Source organism: Ceratotherium simum, chromosome 2, assembly GCF_057802395.1.
Source record: "Ceratotherium simum simum isolate JZ-2026a chromosome 2, ASM5780239v1, whole genome shotgun sequence".
NCBI lineage: Eukaryota > Metazoa > Chordata > Mammalia > Perissodactyla > Rhinocerotidae > Ceratotherium > Ceratotherium simum.
Window position 1 is genome coordinate 84,170,362 of NC_141901.1, and position 26,678 is coordinate 84,197,039.

The 26,678-nt window shown below is 35.3% G+C and overlaps 1 protein-coding gene across 3 annotated transcripts; it reads right to left on the reverse strand.

The window, feature by feature from the left end:
- IFI44L (interferon induced protein 44 like) lies at positions 1-26,197 on the reverse strand. Of its 3 annotated transcripts, XM_087448553.1 has the most exons (10): positions 26,101-26,197; positions 24,584-24,671; positions 17,154-17,641; positions 16,550-16,598; positions 15,612-15,807; positions 11,852-12,004; positions 9,842-10,013; positions 3,439-3,539; positions 2,987-3,161; positions 1-2,837 (listed from the first exon to the last, which is right to left on the reverse strand). In XM_087448553.1, the coding sequence occupies exons 3-10, from the start codon at positions 17,629-17,631 to the stop codon at positions 2,824-2,826; spliced, it is 1,338 nt and encodes a 445-aa protein (XP_087304679.1). In that variant the 5' UTR covers positions 17,632-17,641; positions 24,584-24,671; positions 26,101-26,197; the 3' UTR covers positions 1-2,823. The 3 variants fall into 3 exon arrangements, with proteins under 3 accessions (XP_087304679.1, XP_087304678.1, XP_087304680.1); XM_087448552.1 differs by lacking the exon at positions 24,584-24,671; XM_087448554.1 differs by lacking the exons at positions 24,584-24,671; positions 26,101-26,197 and having other exon boundaries at positions 17,504-17,621.
- Between the last annotated feature and the right edge of the window lie 481 nt (positions 26,198-26,678).

Sequence of the window (26,678 nt, forward strand, 5' to 3'; positions counted from 1 at the left end):
AACTTTCTTTTCAGCTTTATTAAGATACAATTGACATATAACATTGTGTAAGTTTAAGGTGTTCAACATGATGATTTGATACACATATACGTTGCAAAATGATTACCACAATAAGGTTACTTAACACCCCCATCACCTCAAATAATTACTGTTTTTATATGTGTGGTGAAAAAAATTAAGATCTATTCTCAGCAACTTTCAAGTATATAGTATTGTGTTATTAACTATAATCACCATGCTGCACGTTAGATCCCCAGAACTTATTCCTCTTATAACCGGAAATTTGTACCCTTTGACCAACATCTCCCTATTTCCCCTACCCCCCAGCCCCTGGCAATCACCACTCTACTTTATTTCTATGAGTTCAGCTTTTTTAGATTCCACATATAAGTGAGATCATACAGTATTTGTCTTTCTCTGTCTGACTTATTTCACTTAGCAGAATGATCTCAAGGTCCTTCCATGTCATGATTTCCTTCTTTTTGTGGCTGAATTATATATATATATACATACATATATATACACACCACATTTTCTTTATCCATTCATCTGCCGATGGGCACTTAGGTTGAAGAACGGTCATTTTTTAATGCACAACTCAACCCACTCACTCACCTTGCAAAGGCTCTAGCGTTGATACTTAATCTATCTCTACAACATCCCTCCCACTTTACGATGATATTCTACCTCCCACAACACTTAAGTTTCATCCACTAAGTCCCTTAGCACTATTTTGCTAAGAAATATTTTAACGTCTTTGGCTGGACTGTACATCTAGCTCAGTTGTAAATTATGTAAAGTTTAAAAAATCCTGGATGGCCTCTAAAATGTGACAAAGTGCTAAGTCCCACTATCTCTCAGGATGGTAGAGAAAGATCAGTGGAACCCACAAATTCAGGGAAGGTCATCTCTCCAGTGAAAGAAAAGTTTCTCCCTTTTTGAGGCCCTTCTCACCAATCTTTTCCAACCTAGATTCCAAATATACCTTTAACTCCATTGGATATTTAAGTGTTCTCAAAGTAGTATAGAGCCAGAAGATTAGGAGTTGTGACATCATTTATCTAATACCGTCCTTTTTAGTACAAAAGGGAGAATTTAGCCTCAATACTTATGCTCTCTAACAATGTTGGTTCACCTGAACAGCCCCTCATTGTTTCTCTCTCTTGATCTCTCTATTACTCCTCTTCTTTCTTTCAGGGTCTCCATCTCCTTCATAAGTGTGCTCCATGCTACCCCTTTCAAATAGAGTATAGACGCTCCACCTTGAATCTAACTTTGCATCTAGCAAACCCTCCCTCTGCCCAGATTTTTGCTGGCTCCATCCTGGAGATGGATGAGTTATGGCCCAGTAGTGGGTGAGGACAATGATGGGCCTTCAGTCACCTTTAGTCTCTCCCAAGCAACAATGGTTGTGGCTTGTATTCTCCCTGGATTACATGGAGATAAACACACTTTACTTTTGGGACCTGTTGCTCCCTACATCCATACCATAACCATTCTGGCTGTCACTCTGCTTTTGTTCTCAATGTCTACTTTTGGCTCTTTTCCTCGATACCTATGACCATTCTATTCCTAGATCTTTTTCAAAGATCCCGTCCATCTCTTCCATTGAATCATCGCTCTTGAACATTCATTTGAGCACAGCTTCACCTGCAGCTTTGCTTTAGGAAATATTCCTTTTTCCATAACTATTCCTAAGATATTCTTGCCCTTGTAATTCCCAGGACTTCCCAAAGAAGACAATAATTTTGATTAAAAATAAATTAAACTGTTGTAATATAGATAACTATTGAACCAACGCATATTCATTGAAAAAGACTAAGAAATCTGGAGAAGAAAGTTAAAAAGGCTTTAGAGAAAAAAGAAACCTGAAAACTATCTTCTGGGATTCCTTTTTTCTTTATTAATAGTCTTAACTTTGACAGCTACCCAGAGGACTTTAGAATCATTGGGGAGAACTTTCATACAATGCTTCTTATTGACTGGCACTAGTAACCTATTTGATCACTCTACTTTGGAGACATGGCTAGGATGGTTTGGAATTCAATTAATGAAAATCAGGCATGGATTCATTAGAGGAAGAAACTGTATTTTCTCGCAAAATAAAGTGTAAGTTATTAAGAAGTATTAGCTCTTTTTAATTGACTTAAATTTGTATTTTCATCCAGAGATAAGTGAAACATTCTCTCCTTTATTTCCATTTCTTCTCTCCAGCATTCCATTCTCTCTCAGTCTTCCTTTCTATAAGAAGACAAATTTTAAGTACGTGTTATCATTCTGGGGAGGGTGGGAGGGATGCTTAATGGCAGGGGTGCTTGCTTCCTGCCAGGTGCTGTGCTAACGTCTGTGAATACAAAGATAAGTAAAATCCAAACCCTGCTTCTCAAAGAACTCACAATCTATCTAGAGAATCTGATATCTATATATCATTTTATAATCTTATTCAATGTTATTAGTACTCACATAGAGTTTTACATAAAATGCTATAGAAGAATAAGTAAGGGAATAGTTGATTTTGCTAGGGAGGTTTAGAAAACTGTCACAGAAACTAAATTGTAAATGGTGCAGAAATATGGAAAGTGGTTTGTGGTAGGGCATATCTTGAACCACCACTACTTAGGGTTGGCCTTTGGGCTTGAGGTATGACTGATCCTAGAAGGAACCATCAGTTAGATGCTGTCAGGGACAGAAGGCAAAACATGAATGAAAGCAGAGTCTCAAGGAGGCTGTCAGCAGAGATCATCTCTAACTGGGTGTGCCAATCCTGGTTTGGTCAAAGCGTTGGAATCAAGGCAATTGATGTCATACGCAGAGTTGGAACTTTCATGAGATTTCATCTGAAAACCAAACAAAAAAGAGTAGAAATGAAGCACACATGCTAACCTGACTGTCAGAACTACGGCAGGCAGATGGGCACCAGCCATCCAACTAAAGTATAACTTAGTGTTTCTCAAAAAGCACTAGTGAAAGAAAGGGGCTAAATTACCTGTTTTCTCAAGAGGCAAATCCTCTAAGAAGTCATCTGCAGCCCGTAACATCTGCCTCAGCATAGAGAGGATCAGAATGTCCTTTAATGGGTTCAGCTTGCACTCTGAAGCATAATTTTCAACCATCAAAATATTAGAAATAGGAATGTTTAGCATTTTGTTGACATTCATTATCTGTGAAAAAGCAAATTTAATAAGCATGAGTCTTATATCTGAAATTTGACTGAATTTAAACATAATTCAAGAAAGAGACCAAAAAAGCAATAGCTTGATAAACTCCCTCCCAAATATAATTGTAACTCAGATAATTATTGTTTTGAAGTGGGTAAACTTGAATTAACTGGGCAATTGATCCGTTTCTTCATTACATGTAAGTACGTAGTGTGAGCACACACATACACACAGTATGACACTGTTACAATAATATCTGGTTACAAACAGTATTCCTTACCTGGCTTTGAGAAGTTGTAGATTGATTCATGTTTAAAAAGTCATCTTGAAGAACTTCATCATAATTATTCACTTTAGTAAGCAAGGCTACATATGCTATACCTATAACAAGTAGATAAATCAGTTATTTTATGTCATAAATAGCAATGTGTCAACAAGGGTAATTAAATATGTATGAAAGCAGCTCTCTGTAGGCTGATTTTAAGATTTGGAGAATGAAATATCCCCAGTAAACCTCAATACGGAATCTGAAGTTTATCTAATAGAAAAAATGATCTTTTCTCCCAAAGTGAGAGATAGTTTCTAAATGCAACTAAATTCACACTTAGTTGCAATTATCTACTGTTCCATTCAAATATTGTGTTTTAAAGTGGTCAAGGGGGAAAAATGTGGTTGCTGGACCTTGGGAACTGAAAAAGAACCCCAAGAAAGAGAGAAAATGAGAAGGATTGTATATGAACATATAGAAAAGCAAAGTATACTGATTTCACAGTTCTACTAAGGACCTCTTGCCTTCTCCCTCCAACCACAGAGACCAGATGAGTAAATCACACTGACCAGATAACAGAATCAAAGTTCTGCTTCACTAACAACTGCTTCCCCAGGAAAAAATATTATAAAATTGAGATTTCCAAAATCTGGTCAAGGACATCCCTGAGACTCTTTTACCAGAGCTTTTAGTATTTCCCCCTAACAGAAATCTTGTGTTTGTGATTCTTATTACTAAATGATTGCCTTTACAATCTTCTCTTCCTTCAACTCCCAGAGAAACAACTAGCAAAGTTGGCCAATTAACACCTGGCCTCTGGTAGAGGGCAGTTCTCAACTGACATGTAATTTTTTTCAACTTCTGTTACAATGTAATTTTTCTCTTTCAAAATTAATGCAATGTCTTCTTAAAGGTCCTAAGTCAGTACAGTTAGATGCATTAAGCGTTGCCACCCAGCATGATGTGTAGCCATATGTCCGTGAAAAGCTCATTTCATATCTTGGCCCTTCTGTAACTAAGTCTTATCCCAAACCCACCATAATTTTAGAGCTGTTAAATCTTTATATATGCTTATATATTTACACTGAGTATATCTAATGTTTATTACAATCTTTAGATGCAGAACTATTGTTCCTATTTTATAGAAGAGGAAACTGAAGTTCAGTGCACTTAACTTTCTCGAGATCAAAATTTATGATTATTAAAAAATCTAGGTTTACTTAACCACTAAGACCATGCTCAGTACATTAATAGCACAGATTTTTCAGAACCTTAATATAAGCTGTCTTCATATTGATACTAAACAATGAGGCTTTAGAGTATAAATGCCCAAACAATTCTTTACACTAGACGTTTTTGGAAGTTTAATGAGAGGACTTCCAGTTTTGGACCAAATGGAGTAGATACACATTTTCTTATTCTTCCTGCTAAGTACAGCTAAAAACACTGAACATTCTAAACAAATCAGATGCAAAGATTGAAAGGTGGAGAGAAGGCAGCAGACTGGCTAGGGACCTTGGGCCCCAAGGAACACTGTGGGGGGGGGGGTGTTCTCTAGGGTTTCCTCTTACTTTATATATCCCATATTGGCTGCTGGAGACGCCCGCAACTAGGAAACGCCAACTGGAGCTGGTGACAAGAAAAGAAAGGAACGGAAAGGAAATGGCAGAGCAGAAAGGAAAGGGAAGAGAAGAGAAGGGGAGGGAAGGGAAGGGAAAGAAGGAAGGGGAGGGAGAGGAAGGGTAGCAAAGGGAAGGGAAGAAAGGAAGAGAAGAGAAGGGAAAGGGGAAGAGAAGAAAGTCTGTTCTCTCTAGCCAAAGCATGAGAAAAGGTGCAACCTAGAAAGACATAAAACTTTCACACAACAGCCACACTATCCCATCCAAACACCACAGAAATAATCTCAGTCCCACTCCTGGAAGTGTCTCTTCCCGTCTCCAACCTCCACCCCTTCCAGGACGGTATCATAGAAGAAGGACAAGTATGAAGCCAGGACTTTTATACCTGCACTGTGCTAGGTCCCCCTTGATGGTGTCAATGAAGGCTACTTGGGGATCCCAGATATACACTGCAACCGACAGTAATGAGGTACCTCTCTTCCTCTCTACCAGTGTCAGAGGAAGCCAAGTGAGAAACTGAAACTTTAACCACCATTCACCCACCCTTAAAGAGGCTCCTACTTCCCTGTGGTATCAGTGAAGGCCATATGGGGAGTAATAACAAAGTGCTTCCCCCCAAGAGGTGTCACACAAGGCCTAGCGGGGAACCTGTACTTTCACTCCCACAAGCACAGTGTCAGAAAAGCTCTGCTAAAACACAGAGTCTTGTAGTATAATACCCATATATCCAAGATATAATCAAAAATCACTTATACCAAAAACCGAGAATATCTAATCTAATTGACATTTGTAGAACATGGCACCAAAAATCAGCAGCATACATATTATTTTCAAGCACTCATGGAACATTTACCAAGACATACTACATCCTGAGCCATCAATCAAACTTCAAAAAATTTTAAAGAATTTAAATCAGAGTGTCTCCTTTGACCACAATGGAATCAAACTAGAAGTCAATAACAGAATGGTAACAGAAAAAACTCCAAGTACATGAAAGCTAAACAATACACTCTAAACAATTCATGAGTCAAAGAGGAAGTCTCAAGGGAAATAAAAAATACATTAAACTGGATGATAATGAAAACACAACATATCAAAATTTGTGGGACATAACTAAAGCAGCGCTGACAGGAAAATATGTAGCGCTCAATGCTTATAATAGACAAGAGGAAAAGTCCAAAATCAATAATCTAAATTCCCACCTCAAGAAACTAGAAAAAAGAAGACCAAATTATACCCAAATCAAGGAGATGAAAGAAATCATAAATAGCAGACATCAATAAATAAATTGAAAACACACAATCTAAAATATCAATGAAACAAAAACATGGTTCCTAGAAAATATCAATAAAATTGACAAACCTTTAGAAATACTGATGAAGAAAAATGAAAGAAAAGACCCAAATCCCCAATATCAGGAATGACAGAGGGGATATCCCGATAGACCCCACAGACATAAAAAGGATAATCAAGAATGCTGTGAACAACTCTACACAAAAAATTTGACAACTTAGTGTAACAGACTAAAACTAAAAACTATAAATTACCACAACTCACCTAATATGATATAGATAATTTTAATAGCTCTATAACTACTATAAAATTTAAGTTTTGGTTTTAAAAACTCCTGAAAAAGAAATCTCCAGGCCCAGATGGCTCCATTGGAGAATTCTACCAAACATTTAAAAAAAAATTAAGATCATGGGGGCTGCCGGTGGTGTAGCAGTTAAGTGTGCATGCTCCGCTGCAGCAGCCCATAGGTTCGCAGGTTCGGATCCCGGGCACGCACTCATGCACCACTTGTCAAGCCATGCTGTGGCGGCATCCCATATAAAGTAGAGGAAGATGGGCACAGATGTTAGCCCAGGGCCAGTCTTCCTCAGCAAAAAGAGGAGGATTGGCATTGGATGTTAGCTCAGGGCTGATCTTCCTCACAAAAAAAAAATGAAATTAACCTCAATACTACACAATCTCTTCCAGAAAACGGAAGAGGAAGGAACACTTCCCAACTCGTTTTATGAATCCAGTATTACCCTGATACCAAAACTTTACAAAGACAGTAGGGGGAAAAAAAAGAAAACTACAGACCAATATCCCTCATAAATATAGATGCAAAAATTCTTAATAAAATATTATCACATAGAATTCAGCAATATATAAAAAAATATATGCCGTGAATACATGAGTTTTATTCTAAGGAGACAAGGATGGCTCAAGATTCAAAAATCAATCAATGTAATTAATCATAACAACAAGATAAAAAGGAAAAAAATCCCATGATCATATCAATCTATGGAAGAAGACTATTTGACAAAATTCAATACCTATTCAGGATTAAAAAAGAAAAACCTCTCAGAGAACTAGGAATAATGAATAATTTCCTCAACTTGATAAAGTACAACTATAAAAAACCCATGGCTAACATCATAATGGGGAAACACTGAATACTTTCCCGCCTTAGATCAGAAGTAAGACATGAGTGTCTGCTCTCGTCACTATTATTCAACATAGTCTTGGAAGTCCTAGACAGGACAGTAAAACAAGAAAAGGAAATGAAAGGCAGACAAATTGAAAAGGAAGAAATTGTCCCTATTTGAGATGGCATGAAAATCTCTATGAATCAAGAAAAATTTTCCCAGGACGAGTAAGTGAGCTCAGTAAGGTCACAGGAAATAGGATCTACATACAAAAGTCTATTGTAAATTTTATACTAGCAATAAGCATGTGGAAACCAAAATTATAAATATGATAGCATTTATAAGCATTCAAAAAAAGTAAATACTCAGGTGTAAATCTAATAAAACATGTATAGGGCTTGGATGCTGAAAACTGCAGAACACTGATGAAAGAAATCAAAGGTGTAAATAAAGAGAGAGACATAGTACATTCATGGATTGGAAGACTCAGCATAGGAAAGATGTCGATTCCCCCAAAATTGATTTACAGGTTTAATGTAATTACTACCAATATCTCATCAAGATTTTCTGTAGAAATAGACAAGGTAATTCTAAAATTCCCACGGAAATGCAAAGAAACTAGAAGAGCTAAAACAATTTTGACAAATAAGAATAAAGTAGGCGGAATCATTTTACCCAACTTAAGGCCTACTATATTATTATAAGCTACAGTAATAAAAACTGTGTGGTATTGGTGGAGTTTATTCTCATGGATCAATGGAACAGAACAGAGAACTCAGAAATAGACACCACAAGTAAAGATAACTGATTTTTGACAATGAAGCACGAACAATTCAATGGAGAAATGATAGTCTTTTTAACAAATGGTGCTTGAGCTATTGGATATTAATAGGCAAAAATAAAATGAACTTTGACCTAAACCTCACATTTTATACAGAAATTAATTCAAAATGGATCATATATTTAAATGTGAAACATAACACTATAAACTTTTTAGAAGAAAACATAGAAAAAATTGGGGTACCTAAAGCTTGGTGAAGAATTTTTAGACACAAATGAAAAGCATGATCCTTAAAAGAAAAAATTGATAAATTGGAGGTCACCAAAACTTTTTAAATTTTGTTTTGTGAAAGGCTCTGTTAAGATAATGAAAAGACAGCTATGCACTGGGAGAAACTATTTGCAAACCATGTATCTGAAAATTGACTCCTATCTAGAATTTATAGATCTCTTAAAAATCAATAGTAAAAAACCAAACAGTCCAATTAGAAAATAGGCCAAAGGCATGAAGAGAAATTTCATCGAAGAAGATATACAGAAGCAAATAAGCAAATGAAAAGATGTTCAATGTAATTAGTCATCAGTGCAATGCAAATTAAGATCATGATGAGCTATCTCTGCACACCTATCAGAAGAGTTAACATTTTTACAAAAAGCAATAATGCCAAATACTAACAAGAATGCAGAGAAACTGGCTCTCTCATATATTGCTGGTGGGAATAAAAAATGTGGAGTCATTCTGGAGAGTAGTTTGGTGGTTTCTTAAAAATTAAATATATACTTACCATAGCATCCAACAATCACAGTGCTGGAAAATTACCCCAGGAGAAAGAAAACTTATGTCTACACAAAAAACTTGTACACCAATGTTCGTAGGAGCTTTATTTTCCAGAGCCCAAAACTAAAAGTAATCAAAATGTCGTTTGATAGAGAATGGTTAAACAAATTGTGGTATATCTATACCATGGAATACTACTCAATAATAAAAAGGAATGAACAATTGATACACACAACAACTTTGATGGACCTCAAAGAATATTAGGCTGAGTGAAAAAAGTCAGTCTCAAAAGGTGACGTACTGTATGACTCCATTTATATAACATTGTCAAAATGGCAAAATTATGGAAATGGAGATTAGTGATGGCCAAGAATTAGAGATGGTGGGGGATTAGGGGGTACCATGAGGGAGATTTCTGTAGTGATGAAATCGTTATGTACGTTGATCGCAACAGTGCTTCCACGAATCTAAACATGGTAAAATGACATAGAGCTATACATACACATTATAACAGTGTCAATTTCCCGGTTTTGATCTAGTCACATAATACGGCGAGGTGACTCCCCTATCAAACCGCAGGAAAATCACGCATGACAAAAAACTATGGCCATTCTAATTCTTAAGGACTGAAGACTAGGATTTAGGGCCTTTCCTTCAGTCAAGCTGTGGATGATCTCTGCCTGCTCGTGCCACCAACCCACCTAGGGCTCAGGAAATTGGATGAAGGGTACATGGGACCTCTCCATACTCTCCTTGCAACTTCCTGTGAATCTGTAATTACTTTAAAATAAAAACTTTTTCATAAATACAATGAGACTCACCAAAGTTTAATACTTCTTTGTGAATTTGTTTGAACTTCGCCACCATTTTAGAGGAGAGATTGTTGACAGAGTTGATATCTAAGACATAAGCCACACAGTGAATTCTGTCCTTCAGTGATGGAGAGGTGATGAAAGCAGGATGCCTGGGTGTAATTGGTTTATGGGGACTAAACTGTTATAGAGACATAAGGTAACATTTAGAGAGTTTCTGCTGAATTCTTTCAGACACAATTCATGCTTCAAACGTGACCACCACTAACCTCCAACCCAAAACTTTCCCTCCCCCTAGCTACTCCTTCCCAGATTAGTTAATAGTACTCCTTAACATACTTCTCCACTGCAAGCATAATGCCATTATATCTTTTTTTTCTTTTTGGTGGGGAAAGATTAGCCCCGAGCTAACATCTGTTGCCAATCCTCCTCTTTTTGCTGAGGAAGATTGGCCCTGGGCTAACATCCGTGCCCATCTTCCTCTACTTTATATGGGACGCCACCACAGCGTGGCTTGATAAGCAGTGTGTTCGTCCGTGCCCAGGATCCAAACCTGCAAACCCGGGGCTGCCAAAGCAGAGCTCGAGAACTTAACCACTATGCCACCGGGCTGGCCCCCCATTATACCTTTTTTACAAAAAAACCACCTCATTACTTTGGTAAAAATGATAATTATCCATAATTTACATTATCCATAACGGAAATATTTCAGAAAAGTGCAATTTTTTTTGAAAAGCTAACTTCAAATCCCAATCTCAAGAAAAACCTACCGTTAACATTTGTTACACACCATTTAAGATACCTCTCTAAGCATTTGCCTACTTAAATGGACTAATGGATGGAGAGAAAAGGAGAGAGAAAAATATATTGAAAATTCCATTTAAACTAAAATACTATGATTTCTTTTAATTTTACAGAAGAAGAAACTAGAGTGAAACAGAAGAAATACCAAATTTCATGTTAATATCTCCTTCCCACAAGACAATAATCTTTCTAGGATTACGAAAATACATTACAAAACATAGTAAAAGGCTGGATTCATTATTTTTAAACTATATGTTTCAGTGTTGGGCTGATCGACACTCTGCTGTGAAAAAGGAAGGTGTTGGTGTGCTCAAGACTTCTCCCATCTCTCTGCTCTGTTCCTTCTCCCTATATCTTTGTCTCCTTAGATTGTGAGCTCCATGAGGGTAAGAATCATGTTCTTATTCAACTGTATGTTTCCAGTAACTAGCGTAGTATATGGCACAAATTGGGTTTTTAATAAATGGTTTCCGAAGAAATGAGTACATAGTTAAGGTTTCCAATTCTCTTACATTAAATTCATTGATCAATTGAGGGGCAAAGGAAGTCACTGTTTTGAAACTGAGGCTGATCGTCTTACACCTAATCCCTAAAAGAAAAGTGATAATAATGGTTAAATTTTGGGAATTTAGAGTACATCATCTCATTTAATCTTCTCAGTCACTCTATGAGATGGGCATTATTATTACCTACATTTCACACATGAAAAAACTAAGACTTACATAGATAAGTATGTAACTTGCTTATGGGTACACGTCTAATTAGTGACAGAGACAACCTTTGGATCTAGATGTTTAAGTAGTGTTTAAGTAGTCAAGCCTAAGCACTTACAGTATAACATCACACACCAACGAAAAGTGGTTAATTGTTCAAATATTTTGTCTAAGTGATCAAAAAAGTGCAAGAGATTAAACTACTACTTTCCTGTTATTTCACATCATTGTAAAGAGGGATATAAGCACAATCTCCTCCTGACCTTTTCCAGGAAACTGTATGAGTAGAATCCTGCCTTTTGGCTATATTTCTTAGTGCTACAGAACAGAAGAGCGCTTACTGCACTTTCCTTACATGAACACTTACTCATTTAAAGCAGAGTAGTGTTGGTCAATGTTGAAACAACCTTATGACAGTTGAAACAGCTTTATTGGGTAAAAGTTCAACAAAAAGCATTGATGAAAATGATGTGAAATGTTTTGGAGATTGGAGAATTCTTACCTGGTATCTGTCTGGTACGCAGCCTTTTAAGATGTAGGGGATGTCATCCATGCACAATCCTACCCCCTCTTCCTCATCCAGCCCCATGGAATCACACAACACAAATGGCAGAGAGTTGCCATCTTTTCCATCTTTAAGAGAATATATCCTGTACTGTAAAACAAAACATATTAAGGGTAAAAGTTCATTCTTCAACTAGCATTCAAGACATGACAATAGGAAGCAACAGAAACTGGTTAATATTTTAACACTCTGGTCCTCAAAAATTTTGGTCTCCAGGTTACCTTCGACTCTTAAAAATTATTGAGGATCCCAAAGATATTTTATTTATGTGGGTTATTTCTATTGATATTTAACATATTAGAAATTAAAATTGAAAAAATTTTAAATATTTCTTAAATCATTTAAAAATACAATTATGGACCTGTTACATGTTAACCTAAATAACATCATTATAAAAAAAAAAAAGTATTTTACAAAAAAAATATTTTAAAAAAGTGGGATTGATTTACTTTTTGCAATTCTCTCTAATGCCTGGAGCTGGATTCTCATATCTGCCTCTGTAGTCAATCTGTTGTGATATGTTGTTTTGATTGAAGTATATGAAGAAAATCTGCCCTCACACATATGTAGAAAATGGAGGGAGTATTTAATTTAACAGCTTTCAGAGAATTGTGGATATTCCTTGTCAGTAATACATCAAAGCTCAACAAGTGATCATTTCTCAAAGGTTAGTTGCAATGTGAAACTGTGACATTCTTATCCTCTTACATTAAATTCATTGATCTGTCTTACACTTCGTGTATATCTTTTATCCACGCGTGATTTTGTAATGACCGATGCATTGGTCATTTGAAAATATTCGTCCACTGGCTTATCTGAATCTTCCAGATATTGGCACATTTCATTGTACAATATTAAAATATCATATTTGTTAATACCACCATTCATCTCATCAGATAAGTCTTTAAGTATTGGGAAGTTACCAAGCTCACAGTGGTGGATACAAGTTTCCCAAAACTCTGATTTTTTTTAAAAGCTCATATTCTATCATTGGCAACAAACACTGTTGGTTGTTTTTCTTGGAGTGATAGGCTCACTTTATGCGTTTTCCAAAAAATGTCTACCAAATATCCAAATATAAATAAGCAAGCGTGTCGGCTGTCTTTTCAATTAAAAATGATGTTACGTGAGGAAAGTACAGCTCACAACTCAATCGCACCAACGTCTTTGCTTGACAGTCACCACCATACTTTGATATGCATTAGAAGCACTTTATATGCACTTCCCGTTTCATCACACAAAATATTAAAATGATGTGTATGCAAAATTTGAGTTTAAATAAAATCAACAATTGTTACTGATTCATTAAGGACATTCTTAAGTGAAACGCATTTTGTTTATTAGTTTTTACTGCAAGCTCAGGGGTAGGGAGGAATATAGTGACTACTAGCAGTGTTTGGTGACATTGCTTGATTTGTGCTAAGGTGCCAACAGGTAAAACTATGTTTGTATGATCAGTTCAAATGTCAAAACACTAGAAAAGGCAAAAAGCATCTTAGTATTACTATAAAAATAATTCTTAACTCACAGATCCCCTAAAAGGGTCCCAGGGGTCCACAAACCTCACTTTGAGAAGCACTACTTTAACAAACCTTCTTTCCTAGATAAATGCACTCAATCTGATCCCAAGAATATTTTTTGATCAGGAGAACTCTGAAAAATTTTTATTTATTGGTCAAATACATTTTCAACATAGGCACGAGGAAAGATTTGGGAAGAATCACAAAGAAAAGGGTCTCTCAGAGACACCAGACAACCCTTTAATCACAATTCTGCCATTCCAAACCAGGAAGTGGACAACCATTCTATGACCTATTGTAATCTGTGATGGAGTCAAAAGCTCCCATTGGTCCATGAAATGCTTAGGAGTAATCCCATTGGAGATTTTGACCTAAGTGAATGGGAATAACTGGTGCCTCAACATGAAAGGAATTACACAAAGCATTGGAGTTACATGCTTAATTATATTGCAAAATTTCAAGATCAATACGCACATTCATAATTTCATTAACCATTCATTTCCTTTACAATTTCAATTCTTCAAAGAGAAGGGTCTCTGAGCAATAGAATATTCTGTTTCCCTCACAAATATTCTGTTCTATATTCCTTCAGTTTATATGGTATTTGCATTTCATGTGGAGTTCAGGATCTACATCTTCTCTTAAAACAATGCTTTGGAGTTTTCAACATAAAAGGAAGGGAGAGGAATTTTGTCCTGATAAGTACCTCTATTATAGCATCTATCACACTGAATAGTACTTATATGTTTATTGCCTACATTGGTCTCTGAGATCTCTGAGCAAAGGGACCAAGTATTATTTGTATTTAGGTCTCTATTGCCAACATAATATTTAGCAAGCAGAAACATTTTAATCAATGCTTAGTGTATTGAATTGCTGTTGCAGTATCTTGCCTTGGCTTCTGAGACTAGGCTGATATATCAAAATAAAGCCACTCAGGTGGATAGAATCTGGTAGATAGAATGGCCAACATCAAAAAGCAAGATGTGATACTTGAAAGTTCTAGAAAATTCTTTCAGTTATTAAATGTGAGACAAAACTAAAATGAGCCATCACTGTCTTATGCTAAATTTTGCACTGACAATGTACAACGTGTTCCCCACCAGAAGATAACAATATTAGGTTGTAGCAATCATAGAAAAACCCAGCTTGATTATGAAATTTTATATTCATTTTCTTTATTTTTTTTGTTTAATTGTATGATAACATTGACAAGCATAGAATGGAAGAGAGTTTCCAGATAAATGTTGCACTGTAATTTGTAGATCTTTAGAGTAACAGTTTAAAAAAGAATGTTAGTACTTATTTTCTTAAATATATTTGTTTACAAATAAGATACGGTTTGTAGGAGTATTGATAGATTTGCTCTTTGAAAGTTGACCCACCAAAGTGAATCGCTATTTTGGTTTTCATTATCATTTCTTATAGAATGGTCTTATATAATGGAAAATTATTGTATTACATAAATCTCATTATTTTATTATAAAAAAGACAAAATCATTTCAATCCAGGTAGAACCATGTGGGGAACGAATAAAAATATACATCAAATATAATGGACTTAGATTTCCACAAAGTTTTTAAAAGTTTGTTGCTGTTTTTTACAGATGCCAAAAAGCATTCTTCATAAAACTACTTCTTGCATCCATAAAAATGGAAAGCCTCGGGGGCTGGCCCCGTGGCTTACCGGTTAAGTGCACGCGCTCCGCTACTGGCCGCCCGGGTTCGGATCCTGGGCGCGCACCAACACACCGCTTGTCCGGCCATGCTGAGGCGGCATCCCACATACAGCAACTAGAAGGATGTGCAACTATGACATACAACTATCTACTGGGGCTTTGGGGAGAAAAAGGGGAAAAAGAAAAAAGGAGGAGGATTGGCAATAGATGTTAGCTCAGAGCCAGTCTTCCTCAGCAAAAAGAGGAGGATTGGCATGGATGTTAGCTCAGGGCTGATCTTCCTCACAAAAAAAAAAAAAAAATGGAAAGCCTCACTGTATAATATAACTCAAGGAAGGCAATTCTGATTCTGCTTTTGCTCCTGTTTTGTGTTTGATTTGGCATTTAATCGTTTGTAGGTTAGGAGGAGGTTACTGTTCTAAGAGAAAATGGCGAAAAACTTAACACTAATAATTGTAATCTATAAACAAAATCCTCAGGAAATCCTGAAATAACTTACCAGTTCAGTAATGCTGGTGCCATCAGACCCCACTGTGGCTTGGCGAGTCACGTGGCCTTGGAAAACAGACTTCACTGAATTGAAAAAACTGGACTTTCCAGACCCAACTGGACCCAGCAAGAGAATACGAATTTCTGAAACCAAGTCTGCACAGGGTTTGTAGGCTCTGAGCTCTGCTAGCAGCCCATTTCTGTGCCTGTTAAAATGCAATAGTTAAATGCAACAGCCAAACTTCCATAAAGACTAGCTCCGTTATCCTGGAACTTCTTTTCTTCCCTTTTAAAGGTATGTTTTAATTATTTACTTATTATTTTGACATTAACATCTTCTATCAAGTGATTTGAAATGGTCTAAGGTTATGCATTTTGGGCTTGAAGAAAATGCATTTGTCTACAGCTGGCTAAAGTTAAACATTAACCAGCAACCAAATCGTTGTTAAACTATTCGCCTTAGACAACACAAATCTAGTGAAAATATCAACAACACTGAAGAAGAATTACTATTTTCCATAATAATATTATATTAAGAAGAAATAAAAATAAAATATAGGCAACGTATTTACCTAAAAATTGGGAAAGAGGCGCTTTGTTTTTAAAATTTACTGAAGTTCCCAAAAACTTTATTCTCAAGGAAAGGATTCAGAGGAATTATCTAAAATAGTCATCTAGACTCTGTCTGGACAACTTTGAATCTAAATGGTCCAAAGGGAAACATGAAGTCAAACGGTCATCAGGTGGATTTTAAAATTTTCACACTTAGTGGTGGTTTTGTTTTTGCTGTTGTTCTAAATTGTCTTGAACATATTATGTCAATAACATTATAATTCATTTTTATCACTCCAAGTGATACGATTTTTACCTTACTATTTCATTGTCAGCGCCATTTATACAATTGGTCTAAATGAAATGAGTAATAAGTAGTCCAAGAACCTAACTTACTGTGTGGCTCTCGTTATCTTGCGTATGTAGCCTGCATCATCCTTAATTCCTATAGGAAATAAATACAACATAATAATTTTTTAAACTTATTTGGTTAAATGAAGCCAAGTCTAGCTTGTAAATAGGGCATTGAGTCTGGTTGCATAACCCAGGGCTAAGCTGTTCAGTTAGGAGTTAGGTTTGGCAGCGTAATGAGAAGAAGATGAGAGAAAATTATTTTCCCTGCACATTAACTCGCTCTGGAAACTCTCACATAGCTAGGTCTAGAGGTCCTAGGGCTGACGCAAAAGGGGTCTTGTGTCAAAACAGACCTGCTGTGACAGTGAGGCCTCGCTCCGTCTTCCTTTCTCTCTCCATCTCCATCTCTATCTCTGTCTCTCCACTTATACTTCTCAACTTACTTTGCTCAAAGCTGCCTATACTTTCCGAGTAATAACCTCATAATCCTTATGCCTCCGAGGTTTCATTTTGGAGTTTATGAAAGAGAAATTTGATGGCATGAAATTCGATTTTTCGTCTCATTTTTCCCTGTTCTTGTAGATCAATTATGACCTACCAAACACAAAGACTAGAACAGAATGTAGGATTATCTAATTTAACATACCTTCAACTCGAAAAACTTCCCATCCCGAATACATCAAGCGAGAGGATAAATTTAATTCTAATTTTTTCCTTAACAAAGTATGTATAGAAAGTATGGACTTGCTTGGAATTACACAGAAAATCGCATCATCAGAGGAATAAAATGTCAGTCGTTCATCAGTAATTTTCAGTGCTGTACTTAAAAATGCAATTGTCATTTTAGTTGATTCATTCTTTTGAAAGGAAAAATAGAAGGAAGCACTTGGCTTTCTAAAATCTTGGTGCATGACAGGAAAATGCCCAAGCATGAAGGCCCCAACAATATAGTTATGAAAGTAAATCACTGTTATAGTGGGTCCCTGATGAACACACTTATCAAGCATCTTTTCAGTGCTATTTCCATGGACACTAGACTTATAAAGAAGTCCCAGGGAAACGTTTCCAAGCAGGTTTTGCAGACTCCTTTCCTCTTTCCATGTCAAGCTGGTTGTCACTGCCATTGTTCTGTATCTATTGGAAAAACAATAACAGGTTGAGAGGCTAGTATATCATAGTGGTTTAAAGCACAGATGTCTGCTTTTAGTTCCAGTGAGTTACTTTTTTCTCTGACCCAATTAAAACATGTCATTTGGATTATAAGGAAAAAAAAACCCCACATATAGAAATGGAACAAAAATAAGTACATATAAAAAAGTAGATAATTTAGAAATGAAAAATATATTAAATTTTTTAAGTCAGTAGACAAAATAAAGTACAGAATGGATAAAAAATAAAGAAAATTAATAAATTAGAATAAGGATCAGCAAACTTTTTCTTAATGATGGATAGTAAACATTTTAGACTTTGTGGGCCATATGGTCTGTGTCACAATTAGTAAACTTTGCCAATATAATGCAAAAGCAGCTATAGACAATATGTAAACAAATGGGCATGACTGTGTTCCAATAAAACGTTTTTTACAAAAAAAGGCAGCAGGCACAGAGGCCATAGTTTGCCAACTCATGAATTAGAAGACAGAAATGAGGAATTTGTACAGAAAACAGCTCACAAAGAAAGAAATTGAAATATGAAAGGAGTTAACAGATATGGAGGTCCTACAGTGGCAGAATAGATTATTAGCCATTGTGCCAATTCTTTCAATGAGAAAAATTAGAAATGCAGGATAAACTGTAAAATATATATATTTGAAAGCATTGGAGAGCTAGCAAAGCAATAAATAATTATGTTAGTGGGTAAGATTTAGAAAAGAAGTGACAACAGAGAGGTAAGCCTGGCATTTAGGAGCACATTTCCCTGAGGTGCATCTGTTAACTTTAGAAGAGGTACCTGAGATGCTGAGAAGTTAAGCAAGCTGTTGCTAGACTCATAGAGCTTGGGGAATATAGTGCATCAAGGAAGCTGCCTTGGAAAGCCTCCCCCCAGGCTATTGGTTAGGATTCTGAAGAGCTAAAGGGAAGAAACAAGAGTGGATTGGAAGTAGACTTAATTCCATCTTCTAGTAATTTCAGTGTAGGATTGGGTTGAGAGGATTGCTAGTGCACCTAGTTGCATGGCAGATGCAAAATAAATCTTGTCTAGATGAATAAAACATTTTCCAGCTTCAAATTATCTCTATATTTCTTTTATATTCAATGCCTCACACTCATCATAAACACAGGGGAGCATACAGCATATGATAGAAAATCAAGAGAAAAAACAGAAAATAGAAACAAACCCATACTGATAATGGAGTTACCCACAGAGATTTTTAAATAACTATGCTTGCTATGTTCAAATAATTAAAAGATAAGATTGAATGGCTGGCAGTAAAATGAAAAAAAATAAAAAGGATAAAAAGAAATTCTGGACTTAAAATATATAAGCATCTGAAGTTAAAAATTGAAAGATACATTTAACTGCAGGTTAAAAACTTGAAGGAAGAATTAGCAAGAAGAAAATACTTCAAACTGAAGCAATGAGACAAAAAGAGGATGAAGAAGAGGAAAGGACAAAAGAAACTAGAAGGTAGAGTAAAATTGGCTAACACTTGTGAAATTGGAGTCTAATAGTAAAAGAAAGAAAGAATAGGGCAGATATTGAAGTAATCCCACAAACCTCAAAAAGCAAGCAAGTCTCAAAACATTTCAAAGTACTATAATTTTGAACAAGAATACAAACTAGAAGTTAGAAAAAAGATGATAATAGATCCTCCCATTCATTAGAAAATAAAGAAATATACTTCTAAACAATCCATTGATCAAATAAGAAATCTTAATGAAATTTAGGAAATCAAATTAAATGATCATAAAATGTTATTGTCAAAACTTTTAGAATGAAGCTAAAACAGGCTATAAAAGTGTATGTCCTGGGGCCAGCCCTGTGGGGAAGTGGTTAAGTGCATGCGCTCTGCTGCTGGCAGCCCAGGTTCAGATCCCGGGCGCACACCAATGCACCACTTGTCAGGCCATGCTGTGGCAGATTCCCACATAAAGTGCAGGAAGATCAGAACAGATGTTAGCTCAGGGCCAGTCTTACTCAGCAAAAAGAGAAGGATTGGCATAGATGTTAGCTCAGGGCTGATCTTCCTCACAAAAACAAAAAAAAAATGTACATCCCTAAACACATGTATTAGAAAAGAAGAAAGGCTGAATCTGAATGATATAAGCTTCAACTTCAAAAATTTAGGAAAAAATGCTAATTAAACCCAAAGGAAGTAGAAGAAATTAAGTAATAACAGTAAAAGCAAAAATTAATGGAACAAAAACTAGTATACAAAGGGAAGATCAACAAAACCAATTAATTTTTCAAAAGGATTAATAAAATTGGTAAACATTACTGACACTAATAAAGAAAAAATAAAGAAGGAGGGGTAAATAATATACCAAAATCAAGAACATAGAAAAGAACATCAGTACATATGCTACAAACAATAAAAATATTGTTTAATCTGAACAATTTTAAAACAATAAATTTGAAAATAGATGAAATGAGTAAATTCTGAGAAAAACAAAACTTATCAAAACTGACACAAAAATAAATAGAAAAGTTGAATAATTTCATAAATATTTTAAAAAAACAAAATACATCATTTAAGACTTCCAATGAATAGAACTCAAGGATAAAAGAGTCTAACAGCTGAATTTGACCAAACTTTGAGGAATAAACAATATACTCTTAAACAAACTCTTCCAGAGAATAATTTTGATACCAACACATAACACACACAACACATTTATAAAAAAGGAAAATTATGGACTAATCTCACTCATAAATATAGATGCAAAAATCCTCAGCAAAATATAAACAAACTAAAATAAAAAAGAAAGAAAGATAATAGTGAGCAAAATGGTGGAATAGGAAGATCCACACCCTCCTTCACCCCACAGAAACAAGGGCTCAACAATATATGGACCAATTCCCTTTGTGAAAAATCCAGAAACCAATTAAGAGAGTCCTGTGCTACAGGCAAGCACAAAACCAGCCACATCAAAGCCAATAGGAAAATTTATGGCACCTACACTTTTGCTATTTACCTACCCATGGCACTGATGAGACCTAGAATGTTATAGATACCTGAAGGCCTCAAGAACAAAAAAAAATGCTGGGCATGTGCTACTGCTCCAGAGAATCTGTGGTATAGCAGACAGACACCAGAAGGAAGAAGATAAAACGAGCTTCTGAAAAAAAGAAATTGGCAAATTTCTGCAATTAGGAATTTATATTCACAAGTCTAGAGAAAATGCATACACAGAAAAGATTTGAGAGGCTCCCAGATTCTAAAGCAGGGCTAATTAGTAAAGGTCTTTCCCTGTACAAAGCCAGTCCACATAGACTGCAAGAACTGGTTGTTTCTTCAAATGTAACAATACTAAAACAAAGCTAAAAGGAACATGAAGAAACAAAAAAACATGGTCCAATCAAAGGACCAAAATAAATCCCCAGAAACCAACAAGGTATATGAATTACCTCATAAAAAAATTCAAAATAACCATCATAAAGATGCTCAATGATCTCAGGAAAATGATGCATGAACAAAATAAGAATTTCCACAAACAGAAAATATATTTTTTTAAAAACACAGAAATTTTGAAGCTGAAGAATACAATAACTGACCTGAAAAATGCACTACAGAGTTCAACAGCAGATTTGATTAAGCAGAAGATTAAGTGAACTCAAAGATGGCTCACTTGAAATCACCCAGAGGAACAAAAAGAGAAAAGAATGAACAAGAGGCAAGAAAACCTGAGGGACTTATAGGACATCATCATATGACTCAATATACTCATTATGAGAGTCCCAGGAACAGAGAGCAGTTGGGCAACAAGCTTATCTAAAGAAATAATGTCCTAAAACTTCCCAAATACAGGGAGGGAAATAGGCATCCAGATTCAAAGAGCCCAATAGAATTTATATAGGATAAATCTAAAGAAGTCCACACAAAGACACATTATTATCTAATTATCAAAACTCAAAGACAAAAAAGAGAATTTTAAAGCAGAAAGTGAAAAATGACTCATCACATACAAGAGAATCCCCATAAGACAACCAGCAGATTTCCTAGCAGAAACCTTTCAGGCAAGAAGAGAGTGGGATTATATATTCCAAGTACTAAAAGAAAAAAATGCCAACCAAGAATATTATATCTGGAAAAACCATCCTTCAAAAATGAAGGAGAGATAAAGACTTTCCCAGATAAACAAAAGCTGAAGGAGTTCATCACAACTAGACCTGAATTAGAAGAAACTATCAAGGGACTTCTTGAAGTTGAGTGAAAGGATGCTAAACAAAATCAAACTGAATTCAACAACATATTAAAAAGATCATACCCTATGACCAAGTGTGACTTATCCCTGGGATGCAAGGATAGTTCAACAAATCAGTAAATGTGATACACCATACTAATGGAATGAAGGATAAAAATCACATAATCATCTTGATAGATGCAGAAAAAGAATTTGACAAAATTCAACATCACTTTGTGATAAAAATTCTCAACAAACTGGGAATAAAAGAAAATTACCTCAATGTAATAAGTTCATATATAAAATCTCACAGCTTTTCCTCTACGATCAAGAATAAGGCAAGATTGTCCACTCTTGCCACTTCTATTCAACATAGTACTAGAAGTCCTAACCAGATCAATTAGGCAAGAAAAATAACAATAAAAAGCATTCAAATCAGAAAGAAAGAAAGAAGTGATTTCTGTTCACAGATGACATGATCTTTAATGTAGAAAATCCTATTTTGCAAAAATATGACATCGCTGAAAAAAACATAAGCAATCTAATGTTGAAAGTCGGAACCACCTCTAGGTAGTTGCTCAAGCAGTATCTGACAGTTGTCACTATAATTCTCTCAAAAATGTTAAAATATGCCTTGGCACTCTTGTGAGTTTGCTATGGTTATAGTTTGCGTACTGTAAGATCAGGGACGATGCCTAAGAACACATAAAGCACTAAATATTACAGAAAAGTTTGATAAAAATTACACTACATTCAAATTAAGAACTTCCATCCATCAAAAGGTACAGGTAGAGAAAAAGCACATTATGTGAGGGAAAATATATTTGCAACCCACTCAACTAATCATCAAATACACATATTTAGAATATGTCTGTGAGTATGTGTGTCTGTGCATAATACAACTGTAAATCAACTAAAAAAAAGGAAAAACAACTTACTGGAAAAATGGGGAAGAACTTTTAAGACACTTTACAAATGGCCAATAAATATGAGAATATGCTCAACCTCATTAGTAATCAGGGAAAGTGAATTAAAACAACAATAAGAGATCAAGAGTTGATAGAATTAAAGACTAGCAATATCAATTGTTGAAAAGGACTTGAAGAATTAGGAATTTTCGTGCATTACTTTGGTGCTTGCAAGTGTTAAGTATGCATATACTCTGTGACTCAGCAATTCCACTCCCAGAAATTCCACTCCAACCAAGATGAGCACATGTATACCAAAAGACACATATAAGAATCTTTATAGCAGCACTATTTTAATATCCCAACACTGGAAATAACCCAAGTATCCATCAACAGTAGAACAACTTAAGGTATAGTCAAACAGCAGAATACTATACAACAATGAAAACGAATAGCTACATGCAACCAGATCAATTTCTCAATTATATCATTAAGAAAAACAAGCCAGATCATCAAAGAATACATAACATGTGACACTATAAAGTTCAAAACAGGCAAAAGTCATTCATGGTGTTAGAAGTCAGAATAGTTGTTACTTTGGGGGATGAAGACAGGGTAGGGATTGAAAGTGAGTAAAATGGCTGACTGGTGGTTTATGAGTGAGTTTACTTGATGATGATTCATTGAGCTGTGCACAGCATATGTGTGTGCTTTTCCATGTGTATTATACAATAATAAAGGTTTTGTCTTTTTTTTAAGAGACACAGAGGAAAGAATGTGCCATTTCAACACGCATCTAGTAGACACTTCGGAAAAAAAAAATAAAGAGGATAGTGAAATAGTTATATTTGAAAAAGTAATGGCTGAAAATTTTTTTTCAGAATGGAACATAGAGCAAAAGAGAACTTTAGGTACTAAGCAAGATTATTAAAAATAAATCCAGACCTGGATACATCATTGTCTGCATCATCTGCATAATAACATCTGGGTTCAATAAAAAAATTCTCGCAAATGACCTCCAAAAGAATAACAATCAGAATGTAAACAGAATTATTGTTAGCAACTATAGATTCTGAGCACAATAGAGAAATATATTCAAATTGTTGAGGGAAAAATAGTCTCAACCCAGAATTTATCACAGAAATAATGTCCTTAAAGAAAGAGAGCAGAATTATGTAATGACATTCTCAGGCATACAATGACATAGATAGACCTCCACTAAAATTTTCTTTAGCAACAAAGATAGTAAATCCAGGGATCCCATACACGGGTAATTACCCAGTTGGAAAATATAGTGGACTTTTTTCATAACCTCATTCTCAAAAGTAGTCTAAATAGAAGTTGAAATATAATGATGTGCACCCTAAATTTATAGAATGTGATAAACCACTATTACCTCAATAAAAAATTAAATAAAAAAATCAAAAGCAGAAAATAAAATCATGTACCTAGGAGTAAATTTTTTAAAAGACCTGAACAACTTCTGAAGAGATAATTATATGGGAATTTTACGATGAACATGAAAGATGACCTAAATAAATAGAGAGCTACACAATGTTCTTGGATGAGAAGAGCCTTCTTGAAAATTATGTCGGTTCCTCCAATATGTATCTTTAAATTCAGTGAAAGCTGAGTCAAATGCCCAAGAACATTCTTTCCATTGAATGTACCAAGAGGATCCAAAAGTTCACGTGATATTACGAGGCGTGAAGGATAGCCAGGATAGTTTTGAAGAATAGCAAGGTTAGACTTATATAAAATCATAATAATTAGGAGAAAATGATAGTGGCACTAAGGTAGGTAAAGAGCCCTGAGAGACTGACCAACTTTCACATCCTGGGTTCCAGAGGAAACACAACTTGAGGCTGTCAACAGGCAGAGGCGTTATTGCAGGGTGCCATTCCAGAGAAACTAACATGAGATAAAGAAAGAAGTGAAATAGGGAAGGATTGCACCAAATACAAAGTTAGCACAACTGACTACTCAGCCTTGCGGGCAAGTGGACAGCTCTATAGAAAATTTTTTTTGAAAAATTAAATCATATCATCCTCATAATCTCATAACATCCTCAAAAGTAAATTCTAGTTGGTGTGAAGCACTAAATGTGAAAAGTTTTAGAAGGAAATACCGGAGAATGTCTTTATGACCTTCACATTGGGGAAGATTTCTAAATAAGATGCTAAAAGTACAATCTATAAAGGAAAGAAAGATAAATTTGACTATATTAAAACTTAAAATTTTCTTACAATAAAAGATACAACAATTTAAAAACCTGCATATTTTACAAATATTATCCAACACATTTAAAGAGTTACTGTAAAGAAATAAGGAAACCATGAACTACCTAATAGAAAAGTAGTCAAAGTATGTGAAGAAGAAATTCACAGATGAGGTAACTCAAATGGGCTACTAACATATGCAAAAATCATTCTAGTAACAAGGTACGGTAAATTAAAAATAATGGGATATCATTTCACATCAAGCGAAAGCTCAGCTATACCGACAGTTGTCCGGGATATGGAGAGTCAAGAATATTCACATTGTCCTGATGGGCATGTGTCATTTTGGAGAGCAAGTATATTACAACAACATTGTTTATGATGACATTAGAAGATTGGATGTACAAATTTTGGCATATTCACACAATGAAATACTAAATAACATTGAAGTGACTGAACTAGACCTATTTGTATCATCACGGATAAAGCTCAAAAAACTAATCTTGAGTGAAAAAAAGCAAGTTGAGAATGAGACACTTAGTAAATCATTTATATAAACTGTTAACACACAAAGCAATACTAGAGATCATACTTAGATACATACATTCATACAGTAAAAGCATAAAAGCAAGCATGACAATAATTTATACCAAAGTCTAGATAGTACGTCCCTCTGGGAAGGAAAGGAAGAGAAGAGAATGTTGGAGAGATTCACAGATCTTCAACATTATCTGTAATGCTTTTGTTTTTCAGGAAAAAAAAAACTATTCTAATTAAATAAAGCTAACCACTTTAAAAATCTGATAGAACTGTATAAGATTACACTAGAGTTCATTTATTCTCTGGAGTTCCCTGTGTTTGAAATTTTCATTAAAAAACAAAACACATGAAAGAGATAAGTATGATCATTAGCAGCAATTTCACTCCTAAACTCTTTTTCAAAGAAAGGACATGATGTAATCTATGCAGAAATAGAAGTATAATGATGTACACCTGAAATTTTTACAATGTTATAAACCAATGTTACTGCAATAAACAAAAAATTAAAAAAAAAAAAAAGGAAAACAGGCAATTTTCTTCACACACTGCTAGGAAACACTGGATGGCGGGAAGTCACTTACGTGTTTTCAAGAGTTGGAGGGGGCTTAAATGGAGTGGGAGCTGCTCTGTCTGATTTATCCAGCAGTGACAGTTTGGAGACGGAAGGTTCCGATGAGACCCGTGACTTCTTGTCTGAAAGGAAAGTGAAACTCAAAGCAGGAACAATCAGCTGGCAGCATGCCAACTGCCGTTACGTTTCTTTTTCCTTATAACCGTTAAGTTTCTTTTTCCTTACTAGAAAGAAAGAGAGAAAAAAAAAAAGAAAAAAAAGGTTCCTGCTGAACACGTGAAAAAAGATCTTTGGTCCCCTCTGTAGCCTACATGTAGGCATGCATGAAATGGCAGTTATTAATAAAAATTATAATAAAACTAATAATGAACATTTCTTGCGCATTTAACTATGTGCTTGGCACTGTGCAACTACACGCATTTTCCTAGTTTCTCCTCAAAACAATCTCATACAGTAAACACTATATTAACATCCCTATTTCTCAGAGTATGAAAATGAAACTTAAGGACATTAAGTGACTTTGCCTTAATTCAGCTAATAGAGAGGTAGAGCTGGCTGGTATTCAAAATCAAGTCTTTCTGCACTGGA

Excerpts from the sequence above, each read along its gene's own strand:
- IFI44L (XM_087448552.1), bottom strand. The coding sequence starts at position 17,631 with ATGGCAGTGACAACCAGCTTGACATGGAAAGAGGAAAGGAGTCTGCAA. Across the intron at positions 12,005-15,611 it reads GCACCAGCATTACTGAACTG|TACAGGATATATTCTCTTAA; the intron begins GTAAGTTATTTC and ends TTTGTTTTACAG. Across the intron at positions 10,014-11,851 it reads GCGTACCAGACAGATACCAG|TTTAGTCCCCATAAACCAAT; the intron begins GTAAGAATTCTC and ends TCTCTATAACAG.